This window comes from Atractosteus spatula, chromosome 20 (genome assembly GCF_055471065.1).
Source record: "Atractosteus spatula isolate fAtrSpa1 chromosome 20, fAtrSpa1.hap1, whole genome shotgun sequence".
NCBI classification, from domain to species: domain Eukaryota; kingdom Metazoa; phylum Chordata; class Actinopteri; order Semionotiformes; family Lepisosteidae; genus Atractosteus; species Atractosteus spatula.
The window spans coordinates 11283051-11305100 of NC_142725.1; the positions used below are offsets into that span (position 1 = coordinate 11283051).

The following is a 22050-nucleotide window of genomic DNA, read 5'->3' on the forward strand; positions in this document are numbered from 1 at the left end:
TTCGAGACAGGTGAGCAGAGGTGTGAAACGAAACCTACAAATTGATTGGCCACTCTGCCTCTCCCCTGCTCCCACCTCCTCCTCTCTCCTGGCTTTTGTTTTCCCATGCTATTTTATCTTTGCTGAAGATAAAACCAAAGAAGGCTCCATAGCTGAAACATTGTTTCCTCTCTTCTCTTTTCAGCATGGAATAGACCTATTCCTTACAGTTGCTTCTTTTGTTAAAGCCTGTCTTGATCTTATGATTAACCCAGTCTTGACTTCAATCACTGAGTTGTTGGGTCTTTAAAATTTTTTTGAGAAAAGGTCCCGTTTTCATCTACACTGTAATCCCTTTTAACAATCCCAGACTTGTGTTGCCGCAGACCATGTAAGAAGACAAATCCTGCGTCACATGAGAACACAGGCCTGTTACTTCATTTTAAAGTCCCATACCTGACTGTTTCATTGATTCAAAATAGCACTAAATAACAATGTAGAATGTTGTTGAGAATTGAAGGGGACAGTTAATCTTTTTGGTATTGCTTGCCGCAGCAATGTAACTCTTACCGTGTTGGGCGCTGGCTGGATCTGGAGGTTGACCGCAGCCAGCTGGACAGGCTGGGGTTTAGGATGGGCCGCCTGGTTCATTGCTGTGGGATGTCCATTCTGGGGGCTCACCGTGGAGTGGAAAATGGTGGCCTGCTGGTTCGGTGCAGGGGCCTGGTGGGCAGGAGGTTTGGGCAGGACGGGGATGGAGCATTGCTGGCTCTGGGACTGAGTGGCCAGGGCTGGCTGGATGGTGAGGGCCTGCACTGGTTGGGCCTGCGTCTGGAGCTGGGGCTGGATGGAGGCCGTGTGCAGGAGCTGGGCCTGGCTTCTCTGGGGGAGCTGGGATTGCTGCTGGATCACAAACTGGTGCTGCTTGTGCTGCTGGTGCTGAATGAGCTGGTGAGGCTGGATTTGGGTGTAGGCTGGAACAAACACACAGACAGGATTTGTTGATGAGAACAGCTGAAGGGTGACGTTCACAAGTTTTTATTCTGTGTGCATTGCATTTTGTTCAGTTGCCCATGAGTTTTAAATGTTTATACTATGAATTTTCATTTCTAATGTTTCCATAAGGGCTGCATGGTGATGCAGTGGTTTGCATTGCTGCCATGGAGTGCTGGAGCCCTGAGTTTGATTCCAGACTTGGGGTGCTGTTCGTGTGGAGTTGATATTTCTTGAAATTTTGAAATTATATAGTTCTCCCCATGTTCACATGGGCTTTCTGCAGGTGCTCTGGTTTCCTTCCACAGTCCAAAAACATACTGGTAGGTTAAACATGTTCTGGGAAAACTGGGAAAACCTGGTGTGAGTCTGCGTGTCTGTGTCTGTGTGCCCTTTGATGGACCAGTATCTTGTCCAGGGTGTACCCTTCCTTATGGCAGAAACAGGAAGTATTGGAAGAAACAGAAAATGGATGGATGGATGTTTTCCCATTACTTGTACTTTACCATAATTGTACTGTGCTTTACAAACTTTAAATCACCTTACAAGAGTCTTACCATAGGAAAAACTTATAGAGGTATTCTCTACGTTTTCTGTCTCAAAATTTCAGGTTTGTTTCTAAAATTATAATTAAGTAATTCAATAATAAACTTATATCATACAATTAATTACAACATTATATTATATTCTCTTTTCCATAACTACATTTTCCTTGCTACATTTGTCTCCTTTATTATTGCACTTCCATTTTTGACTTTCACAAAGGTGGAGGACAGATTTCCCCCAAGAGCGAAAAAGCTCTATCAATTGTACCGTTCATCCTTGTAACAACAACTCATGTGATAAATTGTCCTTGACATGTTCAGAATGACTAGCTCTCAATTTAATGTTACTGTATCCATAAGCACATAAGATTAAGCAAGGGTGTCTGACTTTTTGCTTGATAGGAGGTTAAAACATTTTGGATACCACCATGTGAGATCACATAATTTCAGTGTTGACTGAAATGAAGGAAAGAAAACACTAAAATGCACAGAGGAGTCAGAGTAAGATGACAACGACTAGAAATTTGTTGAGTTCTGAATCACATGGACAGCAACATTCATTAATGGCTTTTACACCCAAAACTGCTTTGAGGTTTTTTTTTAACAGCCGTTGACAGTACTTTTCAAAGTGGCTTGGCTCTTCTTGTAAGCACTGGCACATCTGAGAAAGACATCGTTACCTGAGCTCAAACATTTCAGCAGCTCAAGGGGCAACTTTTCACCACAGCTCATCAGTCAAGATCTGACTGCTGCTGTCAGGTGTTTGTAGAAAAAACAATGAGCTGCTCTGAGGCCAAAGCCATAAAGCCCGGTAAGTGGAACCATGTAAATAAACACCAAGTTCCAAGGGCTGCTCTTATTGCCTTGCTGATGAACCCCCATCCCAGTTCCCTATTCTCAAACATTCCTGACATAATTCTAGAGCAGACCACAATGTCCCCTTCACTGAGGATGAATCTGCCTTTCAGATAGGAATTCCTGCATATTTCTGGAATATTTTCTCTGACTGTTCAGTGGAGTGTTACACGGAACCCACTGTTAAACAAAAAAAGTAAAAAATCCAGTCCTTGCATTGGAGCTAGGGCTGCAATCATTGTCTATGTGGTAAAGTGTCAGGATTGCTTTGGAAGGAACAAGGTCAGCAGACGGATAGGAACAATTAACATGCATTGTGTGGTGCAAAATAACTTTGCTTCCAGGTGCATTCTGCTTCAAGCTTCTGCTTGAAAGTTCTGGTGAGATCTTTACAATGTTCATCTTTTGAAGGAAGATTAATAGTGATAAGATAAGATATGATGACTTATACAATTTCTTGCATTAGGAATTTGTCTTTTCACATACCCCAGCTTGCTCTCCATGAGACACAGACACACAGACAGGGAGAGAAGCTTGGAGTCAGAGCGCAGGGTCAGCCATTGTACAGCGCCCCTGGAGCAGTTGGGGTTAAGGGCCTTGCTCAGGGGCCCAATGGAGTAGGATTCCTCTGCCGGCCACGGGATATGAACCGGCAACTTTCCGGCCACAGGCACAGATCCTGCGCCACAGAGCCACTGCACCACCCTGATGTCTATAGGTCATCTTTTTGTACATAACTGCAAAGGAACTTTGTAATAATTAACATGCTGTTGAAACTGATATGCTGGCTACTAAGAAATTATATCCTTGGATCATTCTTAGTTGACTAGCATTTTCATACTAGTCAACTGCCTGATTACTCATTAACCTGAGTTAATGGCCAGTTAACTGAATGTAAAAAGATAGTTTTAACTAAAACTAAGACCAAAATGTGGCCATAGAGAACTAATTTCTATAAACAATTGCTCTTTATAATCATTACATCAGTCCAAGTTTTAAGGCTGGACCTTCACTTTTGTTGGAAAAAGTCCTAGAAATAAACTTGGAAGTTTTATGGTTGCCTGTGGTTTAATGCTGACAAGTGTGTCTAAACCAAGCTGGTAAATGCTGGCATGGGCAACAATAAGAGAAATTAATTTTCTTTTTCAGAAAAGCAGCTGATAGCTGTCAGTTGTGACTCATGTGCTCCCTGAAGGCTTGCTTAATGCTGTGTTTTAGTACAGAATTTGTTCCCCCTTCATAAATAATAAGCATAACTCTGTGGGGTGGCTGCCTGACACAGTTGAGGCCACGTTATAGGGGTCTCTTGGGGTTTTTATTGTTCAGACAGGGAACTGTACTTAAACTGGGTGAGTGAATTCAGCCAGCTGTTCCCTTTTCTGTACAGCGTCGGCTTCGTGGACAGAAACCGAGATCTGTTCTCCCAGCCGTAAACTGCTTTTCTTTATTGTGCAACAGTGACACCATGATGTTCCAGTTAGGCTTTAGTCACCACATTCTCACTCCCAGTTACAGATCTGTGCTCATGCGGTGGGGTTCTGAGGGAGTGTGAGTTGAAATAATTTCTCATCGATACCGTACTGAGTCTGCTTATCAGAGAACAGAAGACTCGTGGTTTCTAGAATCTATCATCACAGAATGTCCCTGGCAAACGTTCATCAGAATGCCCGGAGGGGAAGGGAGGATGTGTTCTGTTTGCCAGTGTCTTTAGACACAGCAATATTTTCTGTTAACAGGGCATAAATTAAGTACTTTTTGTGAAACTGGACATCATAAACCATCTCTTTTATCACCCTTCACCCTTTAAATGCTTCAAGTTATCGGGACACAAATAGATAAAAGCATCAAATACATAATATGTCAAGGTAAATCCTAACACGTTTTTCTTAAGAGCAAGGGCTAAAAGATTGGAAGCCTATGTGTTGAAGCTGAGTCACAGTCCCAGAGTGGGTGGCCTTCCTTGGAGGAATGTGTGTGTTGGAGTGGGCTTTGCAATTGATGCAGATCTTGAATCCTAGCGCTTTGAATATTACACGCAACTTTGGTCGCAAGTGATACCCCTGCCTTTTGTAAGCACTAAAGAAGAAACGGCAAAGATCTCAGAGATGGTGAAAAAAGGGATTTTTCCCAGCCGGGGGTGGTGGTTGGGTAAGTGCAAAGTCTGATGACTCAGACCTCCCTTATATGTACTGTTTCCTCTTGTCCACTGGAGTTGAGTCAGTGTGCAGCCCTGCCATGATCCACACACAGCACGAGCTGGAAAGCCCCAGACTTCCCAGGAGCCGGAATCTTGTGACAGCCTCGAGCAGCCGAAGAGGAAGACGCCAAGCAGATGGCTGAACTTCAGGCTTTGCACAGCCAGTTAGGCTAGGGGCTTGGAACTCCTGTCCTTTGAGACTTCAGTGTTTTTTCTCCTGCGCATGTGAATAGTGTTAGTTAACTCCTCGTTAACTGGATGTGCCACAGAGGAGGACTGGAGATGAGGACAGCTACAGTTTATATTGCTGCCCAAGCCCTGTAAAGCCCAGCATCTGAGATACATAAAGGTTTAGCTTTGTAATGGAAATTACACCAAAACGTGTCTGCCTAAAACAACTGCCTGAATTAACACAGAAAGACAACACCAGCGCTCTGTGAGTACAGAGCCAGAATCTAAAATACCAGAAGTTAAGGATACAGGAAACCAGCTTTGAAAAACGAAGTGCACCTTGTTTTCGCAATGGCAAGCATTCAGGGAATAAATCTGTGAGGCAGCCTTTTCAAGGTTTAGATAACTTGTGTCAATTTTTTCCTAAGAGGCTGTGCCAAAGGAGGTGACAAAGAGTTGGAGTACACTGGGGAGGAGAGCTGCCGGACAGCTGTACAGGACCTGTCAAGATTCTTGTGAAATTCAATCTTAGCTTGTGAAATAATGATAGAAAAATTGTAACAGTGATGGCTAACTGATTCCTCCGATTAGTACTGTAATGGTAAGGTTCATGATATCAATATTAAGAATAAGTTTCTCATTATCCTTATTTTGCATAGATTTTTTAAAAATCTTTCTGAATTGTTTAAACTTAATGTACTTCCAATTTCTTGTTTAGAAGAGAAATTGGAAAAAAAATAATGTTTTGCCAACAATAATTTGGAGGGCGTTAGGGAAAAAAAATACACCTGAAAAAGATGGAACCAAATAAACGTATTTTCAACCTGCACATAGGGCCATACCAGTCTAAAGATTTATTCTTTGCCCCCTTGAAATTATTACTAATGATGATGAATTCCTTAATATACAGACAAAAGTGTGGGGTCTGAATACACACACAATACTCGCAATGAATCTATGGCACACTGCATACAGAAGAAAAACAGTCACATTCAGAGCATAAATGCTTTAGCTTTTTGTTATAATTCATTGTGACCTAGCTCCTTTCCATGCTACCTTACCCTTCAGAAAACTAAAGGTTTGTGGGGTTATTCCCTCTTCCAGTCAGCTGGGGGCTAGACGATGCCCTGAGATGACGTGTGTGGATATGAGATGATGCCACATGGGAGCTAAAATTGGATTGGATTGCTTACTAGTTTAATCTGTACCCAGCCAACAAAAAACGATAATGATCGTATCAACTTCTGTGATTCTTCTTCTGGATTTATAATGAAACATGCTCATTAAATACCAAGCCACAGAAAATAGTAAATGTAACTGCAAAATAAAGTGGATGAACACCCACTGCAAACTTGCAATATAAGCTTGATATTGATTTCTTATACCAGTAAAGCCCATTACTGTATAAATAATTAAGTGCTACTTTAAATAATATTGTAAAATAATATAATATCTTTCAGGTCCTTCAACACACACAGATCTTTATTTTATATAGTGTAGCTCTGGCAGCTGTTACCTGTAATATGGAAGAAATTGTGCTTGATAGTATTATAGATTTTGAGATTTTGTTTTAGTATTGCATGTAATAAGAAAAGTTTATAAAACTGGCATCTGTAGTTAGGAAGATAGATTAAATCGGAAACATAACACTGGGCAATTAAGGTCCATGTTTCACACAAATTAATTTGTGGTTTTAAGTTCAATGGCTGATGCCAAAACTAGTGATTTTGGACACTGACAATAAAATCAGCTGGAAAAATACTTGCTCCTTCTTTCTTCCCTGACCTGGCTGCAACGTCTGTTCCTTAACTGGCTCATTAAAGGCCCTAGTGTCAGCAAGTCACTTGGTTAACTGTTAAAAGCTCTATCCTCTGGTCCTCATGCTTGAACTATTGGGAAGTCTGTTCTTGCTTAAGGCAATTTAAACAAATAAACTCCTAATAAGAGGTGGGTAAAGTGTTTTGTTTTAGTTTCAGACCCATTACTCCTAGTTAGGTGCTTTTAAGTCTAATTGGATCCTCATGAAAACTCTTCTATGGGAAAGCAGTTTCTCTCCATAAATCATGGCATTGTTTGCTGTTGGAACAGGAGTTCTCGCAGTGCAACATCCCAGGCTGAAGTTTCAAACAAGCCCATAGCTGAATCAAATCAAGTCTGCATTGGGTGAATAGAGAAGGTGAATGCTTCTCTCCCAGCTACTACTGGATGAAATTTGTCGGCCTGTAAACTGGGATTTATGAGGAAGGGCCCACAGTGGCTGGGCCATCATTTTTTAATAGGTGATATTGAAGCCCAGCAATTGATTTTCACTAGTAGCTCTTACCTTTACATACTGAGACACCTCCATTTTGCTCTATGCGTGGTTCTTTTGATGTTGAGAGTAAGGGGCAATGCCAGAATAAGCGCAGTGGACATAAGTGGCCGCAAAATCTTGCAGCGCGGCAATTGTTTTGCGCTGCATCCTATGTCTTTTTAAAAACTCTAGAGTTTATTCAACAGGCACAGATCAAGAGCCTCAAATGTGATAATAAGGATCCTTATGAGCATCATGCTATTTGGCAGATCGTTTTATAGCCCAGTAATAATGTGAGCATGCCTGTAGAACACTGAAGTTTAAAATAAATGAACATTAAAAAAAATAGAGTATGCTCAACAAAACCCTGATCAAAATGCAAATCTTGATTGCGGAGTTGTTAGGACAGATGTAACTCAGCATGAATCAAAGCCCTGTGCAGTCGCCTTTGCCATTGTAAGTTTGGTTACCAAGGAAGCTTCTTTATTGTAGCGAAGGTCAATGCTGTGGGTGTTACTGTACCAGGAGAACTGTGGCACAGGCCATGAAGAGGTGGCAGGACCTATTTAGGTGAGGAATGAAAGTGAAACTGGCAGCACAGCCCAGGCCTGCATCAGGAAGAGGAGGGGGACGTCACTGACTTCACAACTAGTGCTGCTGGAGAAGCAAGTGCAGATCACAATCCATGCACAGCAGCTGGGGCGTCTGCCAAGTGGTCTGGACATTGAAACTGCCATCTCTTGCAAGGGCTTAGTCAGGACTTAAATAAGAATTTCTCATTTGTTTGGAGGGTCTGCACCTGCCAAAAAGCAAAACCCTCTTATCTCATTTTCATATTTGCACTTTGTATCCTTCCTGATGCCTGAATTTCTCCACCCTCCTTGCTTAATTTGCATGTATTTAAATACAATTTGCATAGTTTAATGGTGACAGAGAGTTAATCTCGTAACAGAAGCAGAAGAAATCTAGAAATGCAGACTCCTCTGACCCACACACCTTTGTGTCACTTCCCTTCTATCTCCTCACAGGCAGTACAGCCCCATACCGAAGGTTAAGCACCAGTTGACGGAGAGTTCCGGCCCTTATTGACAGCACTACAAATGTTTAGGAAACCTTAGGGCTCACTGTGCTTCTGAGACCAGGGAGAGCCCTGTACTCTCCCCTCATGGCATCCCTGCCTTTGGTGGTGATCAACCAATGACTGTTTTGAACCCATGAGCTCAGGCATGCGTCTTTACCAGCTTGCCACCTGAGAGCCCACATACAGCACGCCACCTCTTTGTCCTTCATTAAGGTCTGCTTTTTACAACGGCAGTAGCCATGAGAAGATAGTGCTGTGGCCACAATTCACTCAATCTTGGCATCACCCCCGCGCTCGTCTGACACCTGCAGAGCTATTTGTTAACCGACGCATTTCAAGCCTGATGGAAGAGGTAGTAATGGCTCATCTCTCAATGCCACTGGAAGCCTGCAGGAATCTGGCAAGATGCAGGAGGTGTTTTGTTTTTTTTCCTGGAAGGTCAAGAGATCCCAGCCCAACTAAATCTGCCCACCCTGGTGGCGCTCAGTTGGTTGTGCATGGCTGTTTGTGGAATCCTGGTCACATCTAGAAATCAATTTTAATTTAACCTACACATTAGTGGTTCATTCCTCCTGTTTGGATCATTTGACTAGCATTAACATGCTAACACTCTGAAGGAGACGCATTCACTAGCCAAAATATTAAGAATCTGCAGGCATATGAAAGGGAAACTTGAGGAGCAGTACTTACAGACTTCCATGACTTTCTCTTTCCAGATCAAACCCAAGATCTCAATCCTTCAAATAAAAAAACCTGGCGAGACCAGCACATCATTTTCACACCCCATTAAATCATTATAACTGCAGCTGAAGATGATTCTTCTACATGAATGAGGAGGAGATATTTTAAGTCCCTGTTGAATACAAGCTATGTCTTGTTCAAGCTGTTCTTGCAACTCGCTAGATCCCAGTATGTTTTGTTTTTTTTGTGGGAGATCCTTGAACATTTGAGTGAGAAAATACAAAATTCTAAAGCAATATGAGCCATTCTGGGTTTTAGGAGTTGTTACACATACGGATACTCAAGCTAACACAATATATATGAGAAAAATGGTATGCAGTAGGGGGCTTGTTTTCATTCTTGGTAAGGAATGGGTTGGCATTCCTTCAGAAACAAGACATTCGGTCATTGTCTGAGCAGAAAAAAAAAAACAGCAGTGGATGAAAGGTCTGGAACAGTGGTTATTTACAGTGTTTCCATTAATAAAGTGGTTTGCACTGGGAGCAGGGGTATACTGTGACACTGTGGGATTTAAGGCCTCAGCCGAGAGTGATGAAAGATCTATGTGCTAACTGCTGCCTTGCTGTGCCTGGGAAGCAGAACTGGAACTGTGGTCCTAAGGAGAGCTGATCCGCTTTTGGCTCTGCAGTATTGTTATTAGTATTTGCTGTGTGTTCACTCCTTTTTGACATTTTTATTTCACATTTTGTGAGAATGTCTCTCCGCAGACCGTTAATCCAGTTTCACTCTTGAACTCAGATGTGTTTTTTGTGCATTTCTAAGAACCCGGCCTCCCACTCAAACTCCCACACATATTTGTATTTTTATCTTCCTGGGGATCAATGGAGGTCCATCAATTGTTTCATTGTGTCTTATGTTAAACTAAGGCTCTTTGTGAAATTGTTCACAGACGGAGCAAAGAGGCCATTTTTTTCCCCCACATGAGAAGAAAGCATTTGTAATTTTTTTAAAGTCAGTCTAATAGTGTTGCCCAGCCAACCCAAATGAATATAACATCAAACATAATTTCACACACATTAAGCACTTACAATTGCTGTGTGTAAATGCATCCTTATATATATACAGTAGCTTTAATAAATTGTAAATACAGAACAAGCTCATTAGAATGTGTATGCTAAATAAAAGTTACTTTTAGTTTTGAGTTACTGTACTAGAATTATATCCAGCTCATTATGTGCAGGAATAAGGCATCTATTATAATTTGTGTATAGATGATTTAATGTGAAGTTATAAGATGCAGACAAAAGAAACAACACAAATGATGGGATCATTCCAGCTTTGAATTTAACAGCTGAATTTAACTAATTTTTTGGATAAGAATGACTGTTTTTAGGTTTTTTGTATTAACAATTTCTTAGAGCTACTGTATGGATAAGGAGAGCCGTGGTAGCTCAGACAGCAAGGGTGTCTAGCTCCTGACTGGAAGGTCGCGGGTTCAATCCCAGGTAGGGGCAAGCGATGTACTGTAGCTTGTTTCAATTCCTTCCAGATGGCTCCCAGGTCCACTCAGCCGGCTTTCCAAGTGAGAACCGGGGGTTAATCCTCCTGGGGGTAACAGGCCGGCCCGGCCGGAGCGTGATGCTGACCACATCACCTCCACCTCCAGTGTCGGATGGTCAAGAAAAATGGTGACCCTTGCTCCCCATTCCCCTGTGGGCCTTTATGGCCTGAAAAGGGGACCTACCTACCTACTGTATGGATAAGGATGCATTTATACACTGCAAGTGTAAATGCTTAATGTGTGAGCAATGGATGAAATCAATAGCTCATTGAAAACTAGGTCTTAAACCAGCACGACTGAAATGAGCAACCCTTGATCTATATGGTAATATGTGATGAGAGAGAGGCATAGTGGCATGGTGGACTACTAATACTAATCAGAATTCCAGGATCTTGGGAACCAGTCTGTATAGTTTGAATTTTTTCCCTTTGTTCATATGGGTTTTCTCTGGGTATCTGGTTTCCTCTAGCTGTCTAGACGAGTCTTTAAACTGCCTGTGTGTGTGAGAGGGAGAGAGCTTGCTTGTCTGTCTGCCCTGTGATGGACTGGAGTCCATGAATCTCCCAGGTCGGGCTCTGGCTCGCTGTATACCTCTAAGGATAAGTAGATAGTGAAAATGCATGGAAAAATGGATTGATGTGAGAAAAAGAAAGTTTTAAAAGAATGTTAGAGTGTGGGAATTCCCATTGAATGTAATCTACCACCTAGGTTTAGAGGAAATCCCAATGTAATGAACAAGAAAAGATCTAAGGAGGCCAGGAAGGTATACCAGAGCTGTTACATTATAACAGTTAAGCCAAATATTGTCCTATCCCAGTAGGAGGTAAAGATTGAAATAAACCTTAATTACCATGCATACCAGACTCCAGGTAATGTTATAAACTGTCTGATCACACCTACTAAGTAGCTTACAGGCACACGTCACTAAGTTTGACATTAAAAATATAACTAATGTATTTCACCATAATATGCTTTGCCAGTGTTTCTATACCATACAACCAATGTACAGCTCTGCTACAGTAAAATCAAAATGCATTCCTCCATGTAATGTGTGGGTTATGATTAAACATATATACAGTATGAACTTGGGGTTTAACTGCACGTGACTAGAATGCAATTATGCTGATTTTTTTTCAGTTCCCAACATCTGGTGTGTCTTTAGTGTTATTAGACAGCAGTGTCTTTGTACCTCTTGTTGTTTCAGCTGCTTTCTTCTAAAGCATCTCCAGATTTTCACTGACGTTTGCTACAAGCTACCACATTGTAGCTGCCCCGGCCCCAGCTGGTGTAAGGGCAGGGGAAAGGTGTGTCTCCGCATGTGGACTCCTCTGAAAATAGTGCTGTGCTGTTGTCACGTTATTCGCCAATGTAATTCCTGGCTCCTGAAATGCAGCTTCCAATGCATATAGCTTATTGTAATAAGATAAAAAGGGTACAATAGGACATTAAAATTGGGTACATCCTATTGTACACAACCTCAATAATTTACAAGAGAAAAAAAAACGTAAACTGTGAACTGATATTTCAACTAGATAGTAATAACAAGATTAACCACACACATGAAAAAAAAGCACTGTATAGACTTTTCCCTCAACATAGGACTTTGTATCGTCATTAGACGTTTTGCCTTTCAAGTCTAAAAATTCTGTGTCTGAATGATTTTCTTTTCTCCTCTGGAATTCATTTTAACACATTTTAAGAGAGAAAAGTAATCTGGGAGGCAGAAAGAAACCCACCACCCAGGGAAACAAGGCTACTGATACTGTACCACCACTGCAGGTGTGGTTTCCTTCAAGGCTAAAGGCCTGCCTGTTTGAGAGTGACATTTCCATGGCAACCGAATCAATCATTTCCTTGAGTACGGGTGGCCAGCATTTCCATTCACCCTTCCTTTTTTATTCCTCCCCCCCCCCCCCCTCCAGTTTTGAAACAAAGCAACAGCAAAGGGCAGGGTTCTCGGGTTTGAATGGCTGTGCACACGCACTCCCAGACTGCCAGGCACACAACAGCCTTGCTTTGCACGCGCTAATCCACACACACACATGCTCGCATACTTACAAACACACACAGCTGAGCGCATCATGAGATGCAATCAGCTGTCTTCATTAGAAATCCTGAGATTCACACTAGACGTAACCATGACACCAATCAATGTGGGTGTTAGTATCATAAACAACAATATGTCCAAAAATTACAACAAGCTCCACAGAATTCTCCAGAGCCAAATTAATCCTGTGCAGTTTAACACTGTTTTTATTTTATACTATACACTGAATAAAGGCCACTTCACTCTCGCATGTTTTGGCTGCTATTTCATTGATCTAATAATTGTCAAAAGTTTATAAGTATTGCAGAATCTCAAATGGCCCTGGAAGTACCTAAAATGTCATAGGTAACTCAATTTGGCTCAATAATTATAATTTATTTGATCATTTTTAATTTTCCTCCAAACTGCTTTAAAAAATAAAATGATCCAATTCACAAACACATGAATTCTCATATCTGTGTTTTTGTCCTGACCAGTATGACTTTTGTTTTGCATATATATTTTACTGTATATTATACAGTGAATTGATATTATTTAATAAATATTCAAATACAGTAAGACATTACTGTCATATGAACAAGTAGAGGCTTATTCCAAGCTGCAAAACGAATGTTGAATGATTTACACCTGCTTTACAGGTTTAGTCTTGTGTTAACTAATCAGGTTGCTCAAGGATTACAAGGGTTGAGAACTGAAAGTAAATTCACATTTACCAAATATCCCTAGGCCTGTCTGAGGCTCATTTCAAGTAGATGCACTGTGTACCTTACAGTAATATACAAATTAATTATATATGGTTATGTCTAGAATGCCAGTAACAATGTGTGGAATATCACTGTATTTTAGAGGAACTGAAAATGCACCTTGGATGCAAAAAGATGAGAAAAAATAACCCACTGGCTGAAGTACCCTGTAATTTCTGTCCTGAATGACCCTATTCAATAGCAGCCTGTGCTTCTTAATTTTCAGAGGATATGCCAAAGCATGCTCTGATTGAACACAAATGTCAAAAGCCAGAGTTTACATAGCATACACAAAACCATGCCACACTAGTTGAATCCTAAAGCTACACTGAAGACAGTTCAATTTAAACACAGAACAACCTTTTCAGTGTATACAGCTCTTGACATTGGACAGTTTCAAAAGCCATCTTCTTGGCTTTCTAATTTTAATCATGAAAGACCTAGCTGAAAATGTAATTCCTTGTACAGAAATGTTGTCCCTTTGTTGTTGTCCTGTTAAAAAGCTACTGCAATCAATTAAGATTATTTTTAATCTTAGAAATTATAGAAAAGGTATACTCCACACATGCCCACGTCTGCTTTAATAAATACATTTGTGACTTTGCTCACTATATCCATTGACCATTTTAAGAACATTTTATATAACATTTCTGATCCATCCAGCCATCAATTTTCAGTACAATTTGTCCTGTGAGGTAAGGGACACAATAGAATTCATAAAGTGTGTCAAGGCTAAATTGAAATGACTTGATAAAATAGCCATTAATAATGAGGGGTAACTGGCCATTTTACTGTTGTCGCATGTATCTGTGTAATATGAAATGTTTGTTAGAGCCAAGCTTGATCTTTAAGCACACCAGTTGGTCCTAGCCCAGACTCATCATTTGGGTTGATTTTGTAATTTTCCGATATGTTTAGATTGCATAGCTTTTTTGCAAAGTGGCTTGAGGTTTTGGGCTGAGAAACTCATCTACGCTCCAGGCTTTACTCTTCGAAATGGCTACCCCTCTGCATGTGGTCACTGTTGTGTTGAGCAGCGGGGAGGAGAGACAAGGAGCCTACCTGGAGTGATGAGAGGATGGCTGCTCACAGAAGTCACATTCCTGCTCACATTCATCACGCGCGCCTCCAGGCTGGGGGAACTCTCTCCTTTCTTGCCACCCTCTGTGGTGTTTTCAGGGGAGCCCCCCTTCCCTCCCCCGCTCTGTGCGCCTTGGCCAGGACCCTTAGTGTGGGCGGTGGCTGGGCCAGAGGGGACGGGCTGCTGGCCACTGGCCACCTGTTTCAGACCCAGGCTCTGAAGCTGTGTCTGGGAAGGGGAGGCAGAGGCTGCCCCCTGCTGACTGCGAATAGCAAGGTTCTGCACCTGAAACCATAAGGATTGAAAGACTGGAAGCCTGTTTTCACAGTGTGACAGCCATTGGGGGGTTTAGAGTAAAGATCAACCCAGCTAATCTGACAGCGCTTTCTCACGAAAAAAGCAGAAGGCTACTTCAGGGAGTTAGCCCTTGGAACTTTTAAAAATACTTTGTGGGCTCTTAGCATGTCTACATTGTCTAAATAGGCCTAGGAACTGGATAGTTTTGTGTATAAAGGAAAGCAGGTGAGCATTCAGAGCACTGTCTTGGCTAAAAATATTCTACCGTGCAACAGTTTCTATTCGGTTGCATAGTAAAATCTTTCCTTGTCACATCAGTCTTTCTTTTACAAGGTTCATTGACTACTCAGCTAGCTGCTTTATTACATGCCATTCCTGTAGAGCCTAATTCAGTCATTTACAGCAGTTTAATTTTAAACTAATCAGGCTGGAATGCACACTATGGAGAACTAAGAACAAAGCACAGACGTGTCTCCTGCTATGCTAATCTACATTTGACTTGAAATGTTTTAATGAATTGTCCATTAACACTCCTACTGTAAATCTGAGTTTAGATTTTGCCATTTTTTCTATCATATTTTGGGCTGGCAGTTGTGATCACCCTACTGTGCCTCTGTCAATGGATATACTTTCCTAGCACCAGCCTGCCAGTCTATAGGTTATTTCCAGTGCTCCTTGAACTTTTTTAAAGCATTGGTTGCATGCTTTGTATTCAATCTCACCTATATTGGACCTAAATTCACTGGAAATTAACTGATAATTTGTAGTGTTTTGATACAGGTCTATGATGCCCTCTAGTGCAGTTTACAGCAATTACAGAGCGTTCCTATTGTGTGGTCAGTCATTCTCACTGATTTCTGAATTACAGTAATGTTTGGGAAATATTGTATAGAACTGGAGTACCTCCTCAGTTTAAAAAAAAAACAACGAACTTTTAAAATAAGTCGGTGAAAAATAACAGCAGGTTCTTAAGTGGTTTTGTTTAAATTAATTCCACAGGGAGTTGGTCACTTTTTAATATGTAACCCACTGAGTACATTAAGGAACATTCATCCCAAACAGTGTAGTCAGCGTTACTTGCATGTTGCTGTGCATACACCTTGGATAAAGAGGACAAAGCAGTGTAGACCTTACAAACAAAAGAATCATTAAACAAGCAGGTTGAAAATGTTGCCAATTTATCAAATCCCCCACTTAATGTAAGAAATAAGCCATGACCTAACAATTTAGCATGTCAGAGTGTGACGAGTCAGTAGCAGCCTGCATCTTTGCACATTATAGCACTCGGAATAGACAACTGCATTACTTGCAATATGATGGAATGTTTTTGAGTGCAACATCTACATTCAAGAGCAAATATTTCTTACACTCCAACAGTGGGGTACTGTTCCATTCAAGGTTTGATCATTGCAAAGCTTTTGCATTTGCGTGCAGATTATCACACTAGGTTGGATAAAAGAGGCTGGTGATATTGGGGGTGGTGGTACTGTATATATTGAGCTGTTGTGGCATAGTGAGCACCCCCACAAACACATGAAATTGCCCACTTTTCCAATGCAGCTTGGCGAGGGCTGTGTTGTACTCCAGCAGGGCAGGATGGCTCTCTTACCTGGGCAGTGGCGGATTGCTGGCCGGCTGGCTGTGCAGTGGCCTCTGGCTGGACTGCAGTGACTGTGGCGGTTGGAGTGAAAATGAGCTGAGGGGACAAAGGAACAGCACGGCCTAGGCTCCTAGCTACTTGCACAAGGTTACTTTGCTGTGCCTGAAAATCACATCAAAACGTATGGCCTGTTTTACCTGGGCTCGTCAGGCAGCGCAGGCACAGACAAACCACAACAAGCAAGGGGCACTTTCCATGTGTTCTGCTGTGCCCAAAATATTATCTTGAACAGTTTTTAGATGTCTACATACAGTATAGGCAATGCTGTTGGGGTATAACTGCCAGCTGCACAAAGACGTAATGGACAGATTAGTCAGTTCTTTTTAGCGCATCAAAGTTTGGCACTTGTGTTTTCGACATATAAAAATCCAGAGTTTCTGAAAAATGGGATTGTGTTCATCACTGAAAAAAATCTTACTTATTCTTCTGTCAAAACAAGCTCCGTTTTCCAAGATACTATGGCTTAATGTTGTGCGTTTCAAATGATCAGAAATTAAGAAATAGCAGAATGAAAAAGCTCATTTCCATGAGAATTACATCACGTTTACATGGCGACAACAAATGGCTTCATGTCACATGGCCATACAGTCAATACGTTTTCAGCTGTACCTGTCATTGATAATAAAAAACTAATGGAGATGTCCCTCCTGTTTCCACCATATCCATAAAACTGTTTGTATTTTGCACGAAGTTCATTAGACATAAAAAAGCATGTCTTAACATTTTGCAAAATATGGTGAAGATTGCACAGTTTGCAAGGAAAATATTTTTTTGTTAAGGCAAAGTGCCAAGCTTTGATATATGTCTTAATATATAAGAGGAATGCAGAAACAATGAAGCAGTTTACAAATCAGAATATGTCAAACTACACTTCTTTAAAGCTTTGGTAATGTGACCAAATGGTTGTTGTTTAGTTAAAGACAAAACAATGCATATATTTGAGAAACCAAGAATGCTCAATTAACGTTGGGTATGTCAAGATAATATTTTTACCAGTGCTTGCAGAGTTTTTTTTCTTCATAGTGTCACTTATTCAAGTTAATAGTGTGGAGTGATGAGCAGTCTTTCTACCATGAGATAAATCAAGCATAGTTTGATCTTTCGTAAGTGTATTTTTTAGATTGTTAGTTTCAATGCAAAGGATTGAGGTTAAATATTTCTGAATAGTGCATGGATATATTCTATATGATGTGAAAGGTTTGTCTTTTTGATTATCTTGGTGAAAGTCCACCTGATTCACAAATGATGTAAAGCGTAACTAAGTCTTATTGTTTCTTTCATTTCTTTTCGGTGTATCTTTCTGCAGATCAGCTGGTTAATCTGATAAATCATGCTCGCTTTGTCGAGTTTTCTAGCCTTTGGTCTGTTCATTTGTTGTACCTTAAGCTACAGCATTTTTCCTTTTTTCTTAGGCTTGATGACATTTTTATAATGAGCCCTTTACAATGATTGAGTAAGTGTGTCACAGAGTAAACTCAATTAAGTTTTAATTTTCTACTGTAAATATTAGGGCTAGAACAAATAACAAACCTAATGGAATGATTCAAAGTAACAAATATATTATAAAAGCCCTGTTTCAGTAGAGAAAAATCTTTTAACAATTCCATTATGAATAAGTTTTTCTACTGCTTTGCCTTGGTCTTAATTTTGAGATTTATGGCGATACCTTGGCATGAACTGTGGTTCTGGGAATAGCAATAAATTTGTATTGTACCACGGCGTACGATGAAAAATAGAATTTTGAAATGTATGTATAATATCAGCTTTGAAAACATTACAGCATGAGAAACTGAAAAACTGTCAGGCTGTGAAGGATGGTCAACCTAATATGCTCTTAAAAAATCTTAAAGGTATTGATTAGAATGATCCTTATGAATAGTGACATTGCAGTAGTAGGTCACACAAATAAGAAAGAAATCAGAATGCATTATTTTGTGCATGCATTATCTAAGCTTCACCACTGATTTATCCAAATATCTAAAGATTGAGCAACTAAAGCCTATCTTTTACTATTCTTTTTTCAGGCAAGCGAGCTGTTGGAATAGTGAGTAGGGAGAGAGCTCAGATGCACAAGAGTGGATTTCTGTCATAAAAGGCCATGACTCTTGGCTTTAGTGACTGAGCTTCCAGAGATCAGAAACAAAGGCTATACACCCGTGGAAGGAGAACGCCATTGCCAAGGCACCACATGGATGAAGAAACATAAAGTAGCCCAGACAAAGAGGTAGGCTGTGTTTGTGATTCTACTGGGGAAGGGGTGGTTTGATCTTTGTTGACAATCAAGGGCTAACGCTCAGCCTCTACTGCATCTGCTTTCATTGCCCCAGAGGGGTTGTGTTGGGTCAGATTGGATCACCCTCTAAGTGATGAATAGGAAGCTCGCTACAGCCCCAGTCTGCAAGCAAAGCGGTTTTGTTTCTTCCTGTAAATTCACTAGTTCAGCATCTTTTGTCTCGATTTACAATGTCCCTGCCAGGCCTAGGGCAATTTTCCTGAGCTCCGAATTAAAATGTTTTGGATGAAAAATGTCCACAAGTAGTTAAATCAGGTGGTGGGATAGGTGCTGAAATTCACTCTTTTTAAATGTTTTGAATTGTGCTCTGTTCATAGTGCTCAGTACAGTGTGCAATGAGCACTGGTGCTGTGCTGGTAACATAGTAACATAATTTGATTCTCTGTTAAGACTTAGCAAGGTTAGATATATTTTAGTGGGAAAAATAACTTTAAATATGCACTGTTCACAAATGGCAATACAGTGCAATATTAATAATGCTTTATTATCCCATCAAATGTCCAAAGTTGTGTTAGTGTTTCATTTTGAACTGTGAATACAAATTTCAGCAGGTCTATGAGCAAAATAAATATTTTGAGGTTTAATTGCAGGACCTGACAATGGTAGAATTCAGATGCGTTTGTGAAAAATAGAAAACTTGGCCATTGCAGTGCTTTTTCAAATGATTTGGGAGTCGCAATAAAAATAGAAATTACAACCTCACTCAACAAAACAGGTTTGACGTGTTTAAAAAATGGTGGGATTGCATTTCTTCTCTGCCTTATCAACACTCCCATTATAAGCACAACCTGTATTTATGCTTTGCTTGGAAACACATGTGGTATATTTCACGTCAAGCATCGTTGGTTAAAATTAATAGCTACTGTACCACACTGAATCTTTTTCTAAGCCTCACCCCACAAAGAAAATAATTGCACTTTGGAGGGGAAATATGGAACAGATGTACAATCACATATCAGGTAAGACAATCCTGCATCCACATTTCAAGATGATGATATGGTGGTCTAAACGGATGACAAGTCATTCCTATTTTAAATGCACAAGAGGTGAAGACATTGCTGAAATTAAATTCCTGCTTCCTATATATGCATGCATATTCATATTGCTGCAGTCTTCCAAATCCTTGTAAAGGTCAAAATATTCAGTTTCCTAGATAAATTAATCCTTTATTTGGTTGCTTTATTGTTAGCATCAACCTCTAATATGCTATAGGTAGAGAAAACCAGTAATTCCTTATTCAGTAGGGTCTCGTCATCTGTGATTTTAATATTAGCAAACTTGCTTAGTCATGATTCAGTTTGGCTAGTGACAATGAAAGAAGAGCAAAGCAGGATGAAGTTGAAGGTTTTTAATTGCAGCTTTTCAAATTACTGAAGCAACAGACTAGGATCGTGAGACAAATCTAGCTAGTGAGACCGCCTCTCTCTCCCTGCCCAAGTACCCACTACCCAGCATCTGTATCTCAGCATGATCATGTTTTTTATAATGTAGCAGAAGCTCCTGTTTCTGTGGTAGCTGTATGGAGAATGACAGGCTGGGGACGGCTTTACAGGCTCACAGTTTTATTACAATGAGGTGTGATAATTACAGAGGCAAAAAGAGAAAGTGCAGGCATCCGCTGGCCAGATAGGAGGGATTCATGTTGTTTATTTTAACTGATTACCATTTGTGATTCCTGTTGTTTCTTTTAGTTGATTAAAGTTTATTTTTTTAAAGTTAATGCTTTATTCATTAACTTTCATTATTTTTATTTTGTATTATTTTTATTCATTATCATACAAGGGAGGTTTACTTATTTCTTTTAATCACACAGTCTATATACTGTAGTAGATTATGCAAAAATATACAATAGGGATGAATTTTATAAATGTGAATTTGCCTATTTGCGACGGTTCTCTGCACTCTACCCTCACAAATGTCAAGACCCTACTGTACTTACTCTAAATGTGATCTAAACATCAATCATAGGGCCAGCTGACCTAAAAAGTTGAGGAAGACCAGCAACAACATGGTGTCCATCAAAGCTGAGATTTTGTCAACAGAAATTAATTGCATGTCATGAATAAATATTCAGAAGCTGTTTTTTTTTACATTAGAAAGTTTTGTACTTTCATCAAAATATAGTCATCCTTTTATACGCTGGCTGCTGTAAGGTAGAAGCCGGACAAAATCTCAACTTAGGCATAGAATAAAAATACTACAAATAAGAAACTGAACTGCACCTTGCATAACATATGTACTGCACATAAACGTACAATGCCTTACAAATCAGAGTGTAGTATACCTTATGGATATATCGTATAATGCACAATGCACTACTCGACAAGATGTGCATGCTGACAATGGCGGTTATAAATATTGCTTGAATCAGCAATTTTCAGCCATTTGAAATCACTGTAGGCTGTAAATAGTTGGCTGAGCACCATCTGGAAAGGGATGGTATTAGTAAGAAACTGGCTTTCTCAGCCTCCTGACTAGAAGGCCACACCTGTGGCCTGCAGGGCTGTGCAGGTCTGCAGTGACATCAGTAAGATGCTCTAACTCTCCTGTGTCCTGTCAGGAGCTGTGGAGCTTGCATGTGTGTGTCATCTCCCCAGCAGGTACAGCTCTACTGATGTCAAGTCAGGAATGTGACTATTACGAACTATGCAGATGTGGCACCCCTGTTGCCCTTATTTTAAATTTCAAACATTCTGTTTTGCCACGCTACATCGAACAGGGCCAACAGCCTGTATATATGTGCAAGTGCAAAGTTCCTGATTATTATCAGTGCAATCAAAAATAAAAAAAAATGAAAGGCCAAAAATAGGTGGTCATGCATCTACTTAATTACTTTGATGAAATATATAATAATCACAAATCTGTGGCTTTGCAATTAATTGTGACGTTTATGAAGCACTCCTTAAAGCCTCAGATTGCATGCTGTTCTATAGTTACATAAACTTGAAGAAAGGCTGTAAATGGCTGAGGCAATATTCATTACCGGTATATTGAGTAATCCTCAATACGGAAGTTAATGGATGTAACCTTTGGCAAGAGGTATGGGGTTCCAACAGTGCTAATCAACCTTGAAAGCTGTTGTGAGACAGACTGAGTCGTACTGCATATACTGTACAGTATGCATGCACACACAGCAGGCTCGGGTGATATAAAGCAGTGCTTATTGCAGCAGTTTGCTTTGCAATAATTAGGCACTGTTTTATTGCAATACTCCATGGTGTTTATCCCAAGGGTATTGAATTTGTTTAGACAGAATAAGAACCAAGCACACACATTCCATGTAAACACGCTCACACCACATTAAGCCTGGAATGGGTGTGTTTCCAGAAGGGGGTGTGTGTGTGTCTCAGGCCATGCCAGTGCTTACCATCTGGGCACGGAGGTACATCTGGGCTTGGCTAGCTGTCAGCCCGGGGCCAGAGGTGTTGCCCAGCAGGACGGCCTGTTGAGTGATTCCCGCTGGCGCAGAGTTGACACTTTGTGCACGGCTTATCAGCTGGGCGGCCGCAGCAGGGGAGGTTGCCAGGTTAATCTGCACAAGAGCAAAGGAACAGGAGAGACGGGAGAGTCAGA

At 40.6% G+C, this 22050-nt stretch overlaps 1 protein-coding gene across 2 annotated transcripts in view; it reads right to left on the minus strand.

The window, feature by feature from the left end:
- Nucleotides 1–22050, minus strand: part of LOC148817518 (polyhomeotic-like protein 2) — a 91815-nt gene that overhangs the window by 16318 nt on the left and 53447 nt on the right. For both annotated transcript variants that reach the window (XM_088938081.1, XM_088938082.1), the window contains exons 6-9: nucleotides 21845–22009; nucleotides 16134–16220; nucleotides 14209–14512; nucleotides 550–953 (exon numbers count right to left, since the gene is read on the minus strand). In XM_088938081.1, the coding sequence (XP_088794207.1) occupies nucleotides 550–953; nucleotides 14209–14512; nucleotides 16134–16220; nucleotides 21845–22009 (960 nt within the window). The remainder of the gene's footprint in view (nucleotides 1–549; nucleotides 954–14208; nucleotides 14513–16133; nucleotides 16221–21844; nucleotides 22010–22050) is intronic.